The 12,035-nt window shown below is 38.5% G+C and overlaps 1 protein-coding gene across 13 annotated transcripts in view; it reads right to left on the bottom strand.

Annotated features, from left to right (window-relative positions):
• SLC9A9 (solute carrier family 9 member A9) overlaps positions 1 to 12,035 on the bottom strand; it is a 693,980-nt gene that overhangs the window by 571,261 nt on the left and 110,684 nt on the right. The window contains exon 1 of one of the 13 annotated variants that reach the window (XM_003992039.6): positions 435 to 793. The exons of 11 other annotated variants lie outside the window; for them this stretch is intronic. In XM_003992039.6, coding sequence (XP_003992088.1) covers positions 435 to 609 — 175 coding nt within the window. In that variant the 5' untranslated portion in view covers positions 610 to 793. Of the gene's footprint in view, positions 1 to 434; positions 868 to 12,035 lie in introns of those variants that run through there. One more of the 13 variants, XR_006585435.1, reaches the window with a different exon arrangement.

Here is a 12,035-nt window from a genome sequence, read left to right as displayed (position 1 = left end):
CCATAAGACGATTCATTCCATACAGTTTTAAATAATGCTATTTCCAGAACGTTATAAAACTCATCAGTCCCTCCTGTGAAAGATTGCTGCTCTTTGTGACTGCAGAGTCCTGACTTCCCAATATCTATCATTACAAAAACAAACAGTTTGCTCGGTTGGACTCCCCACATGACAATGGACCCGCATCTGTCAACAGACTCGCATTATGTGCCGCCTGAGAACACGACTATGACATTTACTCTTGTGACAGGGCAAATTTCAGCAGCTCATCTGGAAAGAGATGAGCATTCATTATGCTGCAGCACCTTTCATCAAGCTAATGACATTTCAATCAGCACATTTTCTCCAGTTTCAATACTTTGCCATCTGAGCACAAGTCTCTAATTACGCCCAAGCAACAAGTTTCACATCAATCCTACAATTTCTGCACTCACCATACACCATTGCTCCTCCGGTTTCATGCAAGAAGCGAAATCGATGATTTTTAAATAACCAGATTGTCAAAATGGTAAGGATGAGCAAAAAATTAAAGACAAGCAGCTCCACTGCTCCCTGATGTTGAAACTGATACTCATCCTTCTCTGACATAAACCTTTGCTGTCTCTCCATTCTCTGGTCTTCTCGTAATTCCTTAGACAAAAACCTGGATAAGGACTATTTTATCCAGATTTGCCTGAAACAGTCTAGCTGCCTGAAGATTTCAGAATAAACACTGCCACTTAAGTTGCTACTTCATGAGCGTTCTGCCTTAGTATTCAGATGGCTTCTCGTTACAACTTCCTGTTTCTCTTAAAGCAGCCCTGTCTCTTTTCAAACTCCAGAGTGTAGTTTCATCATGGACTCTTACGGTCTTGAAACAATCCATTCCACGAAATTATCTCTCATGTTGGACAAACCTGCAAGCAATCATTCTGAGATCTTGAGTCATGATTCTTATTGTTTTAAACAAGCTCCTTAAACTGCATAACTGGTGAACTGTAGATTAAGAATAAAACAGATCACCTTTCATCAGCAACATTTTCTAAGTTCAAAAAGCTAATTCTGAATCGTAACCTCACTCACACGCCAGATTTCACCTCTCCAACCAAAGTCTACCAATGTGACAGGGTTTAATTGATGGCTCTGATTTGACCTAAGATGATTTCACAGGAATTTTGTTTTAAGGTGAGAATGAAAAAAGAATTTAGTATATGACTCCTCCTCCCTCTCTATGGCTTTATATAACTGGTAGTCACAAGTGCAGCATTTAAACTGCTCCCTTTTACCAAGAATAAATGAAAGCAAAAGACACAAAGAAAATCCTGTCCCCATCTCTACAGCTGTGCTGTTTGGATATGTTAAGTCAAAAAAGAAAAGGCACTAAACACATATCTTTGAAGGAAGAAACCATATAGCCATCCTCAGCAATACTACGTACATGGATTTCTCTTTACAGAGCTTCTGGTCCAGACATCCAGGACCCACAGAAATCTGCCATAGATCACAAACTTTCTCTGTCCTGTGGCAAAACAATGTGGTGAGGTCACTGAGGAATAGTCTGCCACCAGCAACAAAGGCTCCAAAAATCACAAGACTTAGACCGTAACAGTGATGATTCTTCAGCTCACCTTCCATTTGGCAGGCCATTTCTGTTTGAATTCATATTTTTATGCTTTTTGAAAAAGTTCAAGACAATATTACTACCAGGGGCTCTGCTGATTTTTCAGCAACTGCTATGATTTGTTGGCCTTATTGGTTCTATAGATTAGCTACATCCAAGGGTTCAGTGCAATTAGATACATCCAAGGGTTCAGTGAGTTTTTTTCTCATTTCATGGGTTAAGTGAGTTTTTTATCATTTATGGTACCATTGTAACTCAGGAGTATAAATCATTTAGTATGCCCACATTCAACAGAATTGGCATTCAGTGTGTAGAGTGTAAATGATTTCTTGAGTAGAGAAAGTCCAAATATATCCTCCAAAGCTCTTGTCACCAAAAGCTAGAGGTCAAACATATAATATATTGGAAACTAACTAGCTCCCCAATAACAGTTTTACCCACAGGAAAGTCTCTCAACCACTTACTGTAAAACTGCTGTTTCAGCTTCTTTGCCTTCTGCAACTTTTGAAGCTGATTTCCTCTCTGAGTTTAACTCAGTGGGGGGTATTTATGTGGGCTGCAGATGTTCTTTTAACACACTACCCTTTTTGGCAGGCATATATGTGATGACTAATATTCGCACTGTTTTGAAATCTGTCAGCTAACGCTTGTGAGAATTTCATGAAGCCTTAGTTAGCAGGTTCTACCTTTACAATTTTGCAATCCCACAGGTTTAGTCTTGAGTTGTTAGATTTACAAGATAACCCGAATTCAAAGTCTAGCAATTCCCTTTTCTTTTTTTCTGTTTTGATCATCATTTAATTACTTTGGTTTCCTTTTAATAATGGTAATTACTCCATCTGGATAGAATAAACTTTCTTTGGTTGTCTTATTATGACATCCAATTGCATTCTCTTACCCAATAACACAGCTCAATGAGAGGATTAAAGTCCCTGAAATGTTTTGATTGGCTAATACATTGTTTTTAAAAGTCCTAAATTTGATGTCAACATACTCAAATAAGTATATTTCACATTGAAAACTATATATATGGCTTCTCTAGAAAAACAAACAAACAAACAAACAAACAAACAAAACTGGTGAGATCTGGCCCACTGGGCTCTCCTTCCCATATGGCCACAATCTGTTAGTGCCTGTTTGCCACAAATCCCATTCATCCCATTTCACTCATTCATGTTCCCTGTGTGGCCCCTGCAGTCATTTGGAAGTGTGGCCCCTGGTTCACTCTACAAATGGAATATATTCACTGTTCTGCTGTTCAATATCATTTTATTTTCTGTTGCACCAATAAAAGTACAAAAAAATGAAATAGAAAAACATATTAATATGGCACCTACCATGGACAGGAAATATTTTAGGAAATTTAATTTGGTCTAAATTAATGTTCATAAAAACTCTTCTTTCTACAGCTGAGGGATTTAAGGCTTAGAGTTGACAACATATGTAAGGGTGTATAACTAGTGGAAGTTAAATTTCTGTCTGGGGTTTAATGGCCTTAAGATGACATTTCTACGGTGATTAACTCATCTTGGTTTGTCAGGGACTTTCCTGGTTTTAGTACTGAAAGTCCTGTATCCCAGGAAACTCCTTAGTCACAGGCAAACCAATCATCCTAACAGCCAAGGTTTCCAAAATGTGAAAATCCTCTTCTGTCAATAATAACTATTCTTTCTGACATTCCTGAGGGATAATTCACACAAAGAAGAATATCAGTTAAAAATTAAGGCACTGTTTTATTAGCTGGTGACAATAATCCTTAGTGCCAGGTTCTCTGATGAAGTTGGAATGGAACCCAAAATTTAGGCACAAGGCTCAAAGAAACATTCTTGATTGTTCCTTAATTCCTCTCTTAGAACCTGCTGGCCAGTGAGTCAAAAGTTCTTGCTGCAAGATGCAACATGCAGGTGAGAGGAAGTAAAGAGAAAAACAAGATGGCACAGCCCATTTCAGTGAGTATGCCCTGCCTTAGCTTGCCTATCCAGCACCATGGAAGGAAAGACTTGAAGAGAGGAGCCTCCCAGGCCCGGTAACCTTGTATTGCATGGTAATACCACCACTAGTGAACATGACCAGTTAGAATGCATAGACTGAGTTTCAGAATCTAACCAATCATTTGAGAGTTCCTTATTCTTGGAGAGGACAGTGGAGATTGTGGGCTCAGAGGATCAAGAAGGGAGATTTTCCTAGGGTTGAGGAGTGATGCTGAGAGTTCCCTTTCCTCAATCACTAGAGTCCCACCCTGCCAACTTCTCCCTCAACCACTGTGTTTAACAGAAAATACTTAAGCCAACCCAGTGCTTCATTCACTTGGCCTATCTCCCAATATTCATCCCTCTCTGAGACCGGTGAAGTGGGGCTATATATTTTGCCCCCAAAATTTCTGAAATGGGCCAGGACAGGACTGTAATTAAGTTTACTTAAGGAGCATACCATGTCCTGAACCAAAAATTCATGCCCCACCCCCCATTCTATTGTCAAATTTATCATAAATCCATCCATTAAAGTAATGAAATAAGGAGACTATTAGGCTGGGGTGGCTCTAATGCCTTGGTAGCCTATGCAAACAAACCAAATCTAAGCCACAGTCAATGCACTCAAATCTAAGAGTGAAACTTAAGAACAATCAATTACAAACAGCCACCTAGACTCTCCCAAATAAGGCAATCACTTAAGTGATACCCAATCAAATAATTTCTGAGACTCACTTCCACATCTTTTCTATAAATACTTCTCTCTTAGCTCCTGTTGGTAGAGTACTCCTAAACACTTTCAGTTTAATGCTTCCCCAGTTTAAATGGATATATACTCCCAAATAAACTTTTACAAATTTTAATGTGCCTTAGTTTACCTTTTAACACATCTCAGCTTCCCTACCCTCCAAAAAAGTCACATTAGCACAAAAATGTCCCGAATTTGAAGAATATGTACCCCTCCCATTAATAGACTCTACAGAAAAATAAGAGTTCAAAAATTTCACAAGGAAGTTAAATTGCAATAAACACTTAAACAATATTAACTTCCCCAAAACTTACTACCCAATACCTGGTTTTTCTTTGTCTGCCTCTGTAGAGTCTTGGGTCTCTGGAACCCAGGGCCAAAAACCCTCAGTGGGGGAAAAACACATTTTGGAATAATGCTGGAGCCTCTGACCACAGCAAACCCCCTCGGGCATAATGTCCCTCTCTTAAGAATGTAACAGATACCACCTACTCCCCCTCAGGTTCCCCTCAGGAATTGGACAATCAAAATACCTAAGGAAACTAAGTAAACCATAAAACTTATGTTATCTGAGGGACAGTAAGGCCATGTCTGACTCCTCACACAATGGAATGGAGCCAATCAGAAACGGACAACCCAGCATCTAGAGTTATCCAGCCAGTAAGGGTAGAACCTGAGAAGGAATGAGGGGGAAGGGAAGAGGGTACTGAACAGAACCTTATGAAACAAAGACCCTTGCCTATAGTCATGGGTATTCACCCTCAAATGCCCCCTCTCTGTAAAGAAAGCTTTCATACTACTCTTATTTTCTAATCTTATACTCTAATAAACTTTTGCCTGCTGCTCATTTTGTGTCCAGTTCTTCATTCTTCGAAGCAGCAAGACAACAAATCCCCAGTACGGAGGTGAAAAATCCTGCAACATTTCTATTCAACAACTCAAGTACAGAAACATGTTTGGCATAAATGAGGATCTCTTCTTTCTTCTACCCTACAAGGTGTGTTCCTTCAGTGCTCTGAAGTGGGAAAACCGGGATATAGACCTCACTGTTTTTTCCCAGGTGACAATTTATCTCTGGATTGTTGATCTTTGATGGCCAGGAGTACATAAGAAGTTTCCCTATTCAGGGATAACCAGAAAGAAAGTGAATCCCCTTCCACTTGCACTGGATGCCACTTACTGGCCTTGCCCCAGAAAACATATACGAGATTCCACTTTTTATTTAGGCATTTATTCATTGAAGAATTCCCAAAGCTGTACAGAGTGGAAGAAAAGCAAATTTGGCATTGTGCTTGTAATCTAGCCACATCGGCCCTATGCCATTAAAGGGCAGTGGCTTCACAGCTAAAGCCTCAAGAGTGAGGAGGGTCCCAGATGGATAGCCCTGGATTCTTAATTCAGCTTCTTCTCTCCTTTTGTCTCCAGCTTTGTCCTGGCAACACATCACCACTTTTCTTTTGTAGAGAGAAACAATTAATGTTACATACTAATTATATCTCAATTTGAAAAGGTTAAGAAAAAAGAAATAAAAGCTTTGGTCCATTGATCCCCTCTTCTGTCTTGCACATATTGAAGAGTCAGGCATGAGAAACTCATTGGCTTTTTATTGTATTTAATCTCTGTCAGCTTTTCACAAGGTAAGGTAAACGCAAGCTGGCCACAGTGGCTTCCCCCAACCTAGGAAGGAAGTTTCAGAGATGAAGGGAAGTATGAGCTCCGGAGCCAAGGACAGGGAGGACAAAATGGAAAACTGCCACTGGAAGCTACAGCTTGTTTTAATGAAAATTTCCTGCAATCAAAGACCTGAGAAAATGCATTTCTTTGATTTCCTATTAACTGTCCACATGATAAATTAACATTCTTCTTAGGATATAACTTCTATTCTATGTCTTAAAAACTAGTAAGTTTGACCTCATTAGCTAAAAGACATTTTGCCCTATCACTTCTGTTAAGTTATAAAATGTTTATATGAACTAAGAAGAAAGGCCCCATACCTTTCATCTCTCCCTAATTTCTACACTTTTTTCCAGTGAGAGAAAGGGACAAAAGAGAAGGGAAAGCAGAATTTTCAAAAAGGTGACACTGAATAATCTTAAATATATTTTTCTGAAATGAAGTATGTAAATGGCAAGCAGGTTTTGACAGAAATACCTCTAGTGTCTCTTAAATCTATTAAAAATCCAGCCTTTGAGGCAGGCTTTGTTGGATGATGTCTCAATGTGGGTTCCCTCAAAAGCAGAGCCTAAGACAAGGACTTAGGTGCAGCTAGTTTATTTAGATAATCCCAGGAATCACAAGTGAGGAAGTGTGCATAAAGACCAGGAAATACCATTATTCAGAAATAAAATTATAAGCCTCATTGGAGCCATTCCCCATTTCATCCATATCTTTACAGGGTCTGTGTACTTTGAAACTTTAATTTATAGGTATGCTGAAAACATTCCTTAAGCAGCACCTAAGATTAATTTTATTTATGCTTGAGGCAACTAAATTACATAATAAATTCCATGACAAACAACATGGGTCTCTTGGATAAGGGAAATCATGCCCTATGGCCAGCGGAGTTAAAGTCCCATATCACCTGTGGAGACGAAATTCTATATGCTTTGAAATGTTATTTTATGATGGTTATGTCATGTCTAAAGTTTATGCTTTAAATTAAAAGTTCAAAACTACCCTGGGACTCTTTGAAGACTATGTAACTTGGTGTATGCACATATAAACATACATTACATACAACCCCAGGATTGTACTCCAAATAAAGTTTAAATTAACAATAGGTGGTTAAATATTCATTTTAATCCAGCATTGAAAGTTTTTTTTTTAATTTTTTTTTTCAACGTTTATTTATTTTTGGGACAGAGAGACAGAGCATGAACGGGGGAGGGGCAGAGAGAGAGGGAGACACAGAATCGGAAACAGGCTCCAGGCTCTGAGCCATCAGCACAGAGCCTGACGCGGGGCTCAAACTCACGGACCGCGAGATCGTGACCTGGCTGAAGTCAGATGCTTAACCGACTGTGCCACCCAGGCGCCCCTCCAGCATTGAAAGTTTTAAGGGATTTCATAGAAAAGTGTGATTATAGTTCTATAAAAATGTCCTACATTACTGTGGAAGAAAATGACAAATTCACAAAGCTTTTCAATGGCATTTCTTTTGTGTGTTCTTATTACATTAGATATTAGATCCAAGAATGTTTCTTCATTACCTAGACTAAGTATGGATATGCAAATAACAATTATATTATTCAGTTAGAAGATATAAGTAAGTAATCCATTCTCATTTCTAAGCTCTAGTTGAATGTATATGCTCCCTCCCATTCATATGTTGAAACCTAATCCTTACTATGATAATATTTGGAGTTGGTCTTTTGGGATATAATTAGGGACTAGTGCCCTTATAAAAAGGACCCCAGAGAATCCTCTTGGCCTTTCTATCATGTGAGGACAACAGCTAGAATATAACTGTCTATACATGAACCAGGAAATGGATTCTCAACAGACTCCAAATCTGCTAGCGTCTTGATTTTGGGCTCCCCAGCCTCCAGAACTGTGAGAAATAGATGTTGTATAAGCCACTCAGATTATGGTAATTTTGATATAACAGCCCAGACAGACTAAGACACTAGGTAGGGGAAAGAATATTCCTCAAAATACTATCAGGACATATAAATCTCAATTAAAGCTGTAACAGAGAACATTGTATTATAGCAGCTGTCAGAAAGGCTCTTCAAGTTTCTCAGATTCCTTAACAAAATTCTTGAAAAGATAAGACAATTATGAACATTTACTCACTCTTCATATTCTCTCTACAGAAATAGTTTTTCTACAGCACATTTGGGCTCCACAACTGAGGGACTATAAACAATATACAGTTTGCAAATGTTAAGTGAAGAATCTTTTTTTAAAAAACAAAAATGTCTTCCTGTCTCTACTTTGAACATACTTTGAACCTTGTCTGTTAATGCACTATAATCTTGAGAAATGTTAAATTTAGAAAAAGCAGAATCAATTGATTGTCAGAAATTTAAGATTGAAACAGTGCTGAATTCCACCAAAACTCACTCTTACAACTAATTTATATCCATGTGAAAAATGGAATTGTTCTATTAGGATTCAGCACTTTAACCTCAGTTCCTCCCTTTCACTACCTTAACAAAAGAAGAATATACACAAAATAAAAACTGAGCAAGAACACAGTTATACCCGAAGTATAAGGCTTTTGGTGAACTATGTTTGAGAATCTGGCTTAGACCAGAGGCCTCCCACCTCACCCAAAATCTACATGGGAAAGTAAGGAGACACATTCAGAGACACACTTCCTGAGGTAAGACCAGATCTGCAGGGCAGACTCCACATCCATGCACTTAGCCTGTTTTAAGAAGGGAGGTCTCCTGCAGAGACAGCAGGAAAGAGAAAGAAAAAAAAAAAAAAAAAGAATGTTAGCGCTCTACCCACCCCTCAGCCTTCAGGGCTCACTTCAACTGCAATGATCAAAGGAGGAGATAAAATGTTCAACCTTCTCTGCTCCCAAGCACTGGAAACTCACCTCCAGTAAGGTGTAGCCCAACTGATATGAGAGTGGGATCACCCACTGAACATTCCTGTTCCAAGGGATCAAGAGAGAGGCAGAAGCTCCCTCGTGGCACCTCCAAAAGGTTAGATGTATAGGTAGAAGTTTCCTCCTGCATGGACCACTGCAAAATGTGGGGATAGTAGCAGAAGGATTGCCCATTAAGTCTCCTCAGGTATTTGTGCTTTAAACCTGTTGCATTTAACTGTCAAGCCTGTTAGGCTGTCAGGCTGACCCACTCCAGAGAGGAAACCAGCAATGTGTCTAAGCAATTCTCCTGTATTCAAGAGGATGCTTCTTTTGAATCCTCCTGAGACCAGTGTGTTGAGTGATCTAACTGTTGCTCCCTGCGAGAAAGGATAAACATTTATAAATTTGCCTTAACTCCACCTCACACCAAAGGACGAAGAATTATTCCTATTCAACTTTTTTGTGTGTAAATTGTGTTGATCTGTATTGTGCAACCAGTTTTTTTTTTTTAAAAGTAAACAGGCTCCATGTGCTAGCATAAAAATACTCAAAAAATGCTCAAAAAATAAAACAACAAACATCCCAAATTTGAACACTGATTATTTGATTATTAAGTTGAAAGAGTAAGCGCTAAAATGCTAAATCAAATTCCCTTTCCCCTTGTAAACTAAATTCATTTTTTTCTGTATAGTTTCTGATTTTGTTGGATTGGTCTCATTCTGATGGGTCCAGATTTCCTTCAGCAGCTGTAGTACTTTAGACCATCTCTGAAGCACTGAGATGACTGTAGCTTCTTCAGCAACTACAAAGTTGAATTAATCCAGCCACAAATATTCATTCTGGTGTGCTAAAGAAAAGGACACCTGAGAATCACAGCACCAGACTTACTCTAATAAGTTAAGAAAACACAAGCAAGCAATTCCCATGCCACTTAGAGCATCATCCCAATCAAAATTATCTGTCCCCATTTTTGTAATTAGTACAACCCAGGTCGATATTTTTGTCATCATTCATGGAACATTGCTGAGAGTTTTTACCACTGGGAAATGCAGGCATGTGAAGAAAACACAAAGTTACAGGTAAAATATTTTGGTATCAGGATGACCAACACAAACGTCCATATGGGCATGTGGGCCAGAGGAATTTAAACCCACAAGGGAGGAAGTACCCATTCACTGGCACATTGTGTTTCCTACACTAATGGGGAAATTCACTTGGATATATACTGCACTGTCTCGCCATTAGAGAGAAACATTCAAAATACTATCTTCTTTTTTTTAAAAAAGTTTATTTTGAGAGAGTGAGAGGGTGAGAGTGGGGGAGGCGCAGAGAGAGGGAGAAAGAGAATTCCCAAGTGTCAGAATCTGCACTGACAGTGCAGAGCCGATGCAGGGCTCCAAATGACAAACCATGAGATCATGACCTGAGCTGAAATCAAGAGTTGGATGCTTAACCCACCGAGCCACCCAGGTGCCTCAATACTATCTTCTTTTAAAACCATAAAATGTGCAGTGATGACACCTCTAGTCCAGTTCTCCAATAAATTTAAATTTATTGGCTGCCCTGTGTTTGTCCTGCATGTTGAAAACCTCTTAATTATTAATGAAATGACAAACATCTAGACCTTTAACATACTCCACTATAAAATCATGTGAGGGAATTGTTACGATATGAATGGCAACAGTGTTATGGTTTGTTGGGGCTGCATGATGAATATTGTTTTATTTCCTCTACTTTCATGTGAGCTGAAAATCTCCATAATAACCTTTTTTTTTCAAATGAATTTTTATGTCTTTCTTGATTGCTGCATTATGCTTTTTTTTCATGTGATTTTCCCTAAAACCTTGACGTTCCTTGGCTTTTGGACTTACCAATCCTTGAATACATTTTTCCCACATAATCAGTGATGCAACTATTCCTTCAGATACATCTTTTCTTACAGCAGTTTGATAATCCCCTAATATTCCATTCCCTTCCGTTCTTCCATGAATCCTACAAGATCAGCAGGGCCTTGAATGTTTTTTCCTCCTGGGTAGCATTGATAACTGGATTAGAATGCCTGACGTCTTCTTTCTTTAAGACAAGACAGTTATTCTAGGGTTCCCCATACAAAATTAATGAGTTCCAGAGCAATCAAATGTGTTCACTGTTTAAAAATATCCAGTCACCTTCTTCATCCTAAATTGTATAATTCTACCCATAAGTTATCTTCCATCTGCCCAGCAGCTAACCCTGGCTTGTAAATTATCTCTTTTGAATTATTGGGCTACTTTTACAGTGACTTATCGTCCCTAAACCCTTGTTCAGAGTCCTAACTCTATGAATTTCCTGGACATCTTCCCCCAAACCATGGCCATATGAGTTTTGCAAACTAAAGTGATGGTGTCACCTTAAAACTTATCAAACAATGTTTAATGTATTCTCTGCTAATCTTCCAGTCCTTTTATCAAATATTTTCCATTCTTTTCTGAAAACACCATGCAACATTTCCACAAAATTTATATGTATATGCAGATACATAAGGGGAGTATTTTCAGGTTTACAAAAAATTAAGAGACAGATACAGAGATTTCCCTCATATCCTTTGCCCACACATGTATAGCCTCCTCATTACCAGAATCATTCATAAGAATGACACAGTTTTTTTACCAAGAACAAACTTACATTGATATATCATAATTGCCCAAAGTTCATAAAGTTCTCTTGTGGTGTTGGAAAAATGTATAATGACATATGCCCATCATTATAATATCATACAGAATATTTTCACTGCTCTAAAAAAACTTCCGTGCTCTGCCAATTCATCTCCCCACTGTCTCCACCTACCCCTGGCAATGACTGATCTTCTCACCTCCATAGTTTTGCTTTTACCAGAATGTCATATAGTTGGGATCAAATAATAGTAATGTAACCTTTTCATATTATTTTCTTTCCCTTAGTAACATGTATTTAATGTTCTTCCATGTGTTCTCTACCTGGGCTTTCACTGGGGGAGTTAACCCAGTTAGCTTTCCCCATCTTACTGTTTTTATTTGTTGTCTTGAGCTCTCCAAAGTCCTTGACTGGGTAACACTAAAATATTTCCCTTTTTGCTAGTCCCATCTTTTTTCAAGAATTCAATCTTATTTCACCTCTATTTCAAAACATATGACTTCATTTTACTTTCAGTTTTCC

The sequence above is a fragment of the Felis catus genome, chromosome C2 (genome assembly GCF_018350175.1).
Source record: "Felis catus isolate Fca126 chromosome C2, F.catus_Fca126_mat1.0, whole genome shotgun sequence".
In the NCBI taxonomy this organism is placed as follows: Eukaryota; Metazoa; Chordata; class Mammalia; order Carnivora; family Felidae; genus Felis; species Felis catus.
Note: the sequence above shows the minus strand (reverse complement) of the source record. Positions and strands in the feature narration are given on the sequence as shown.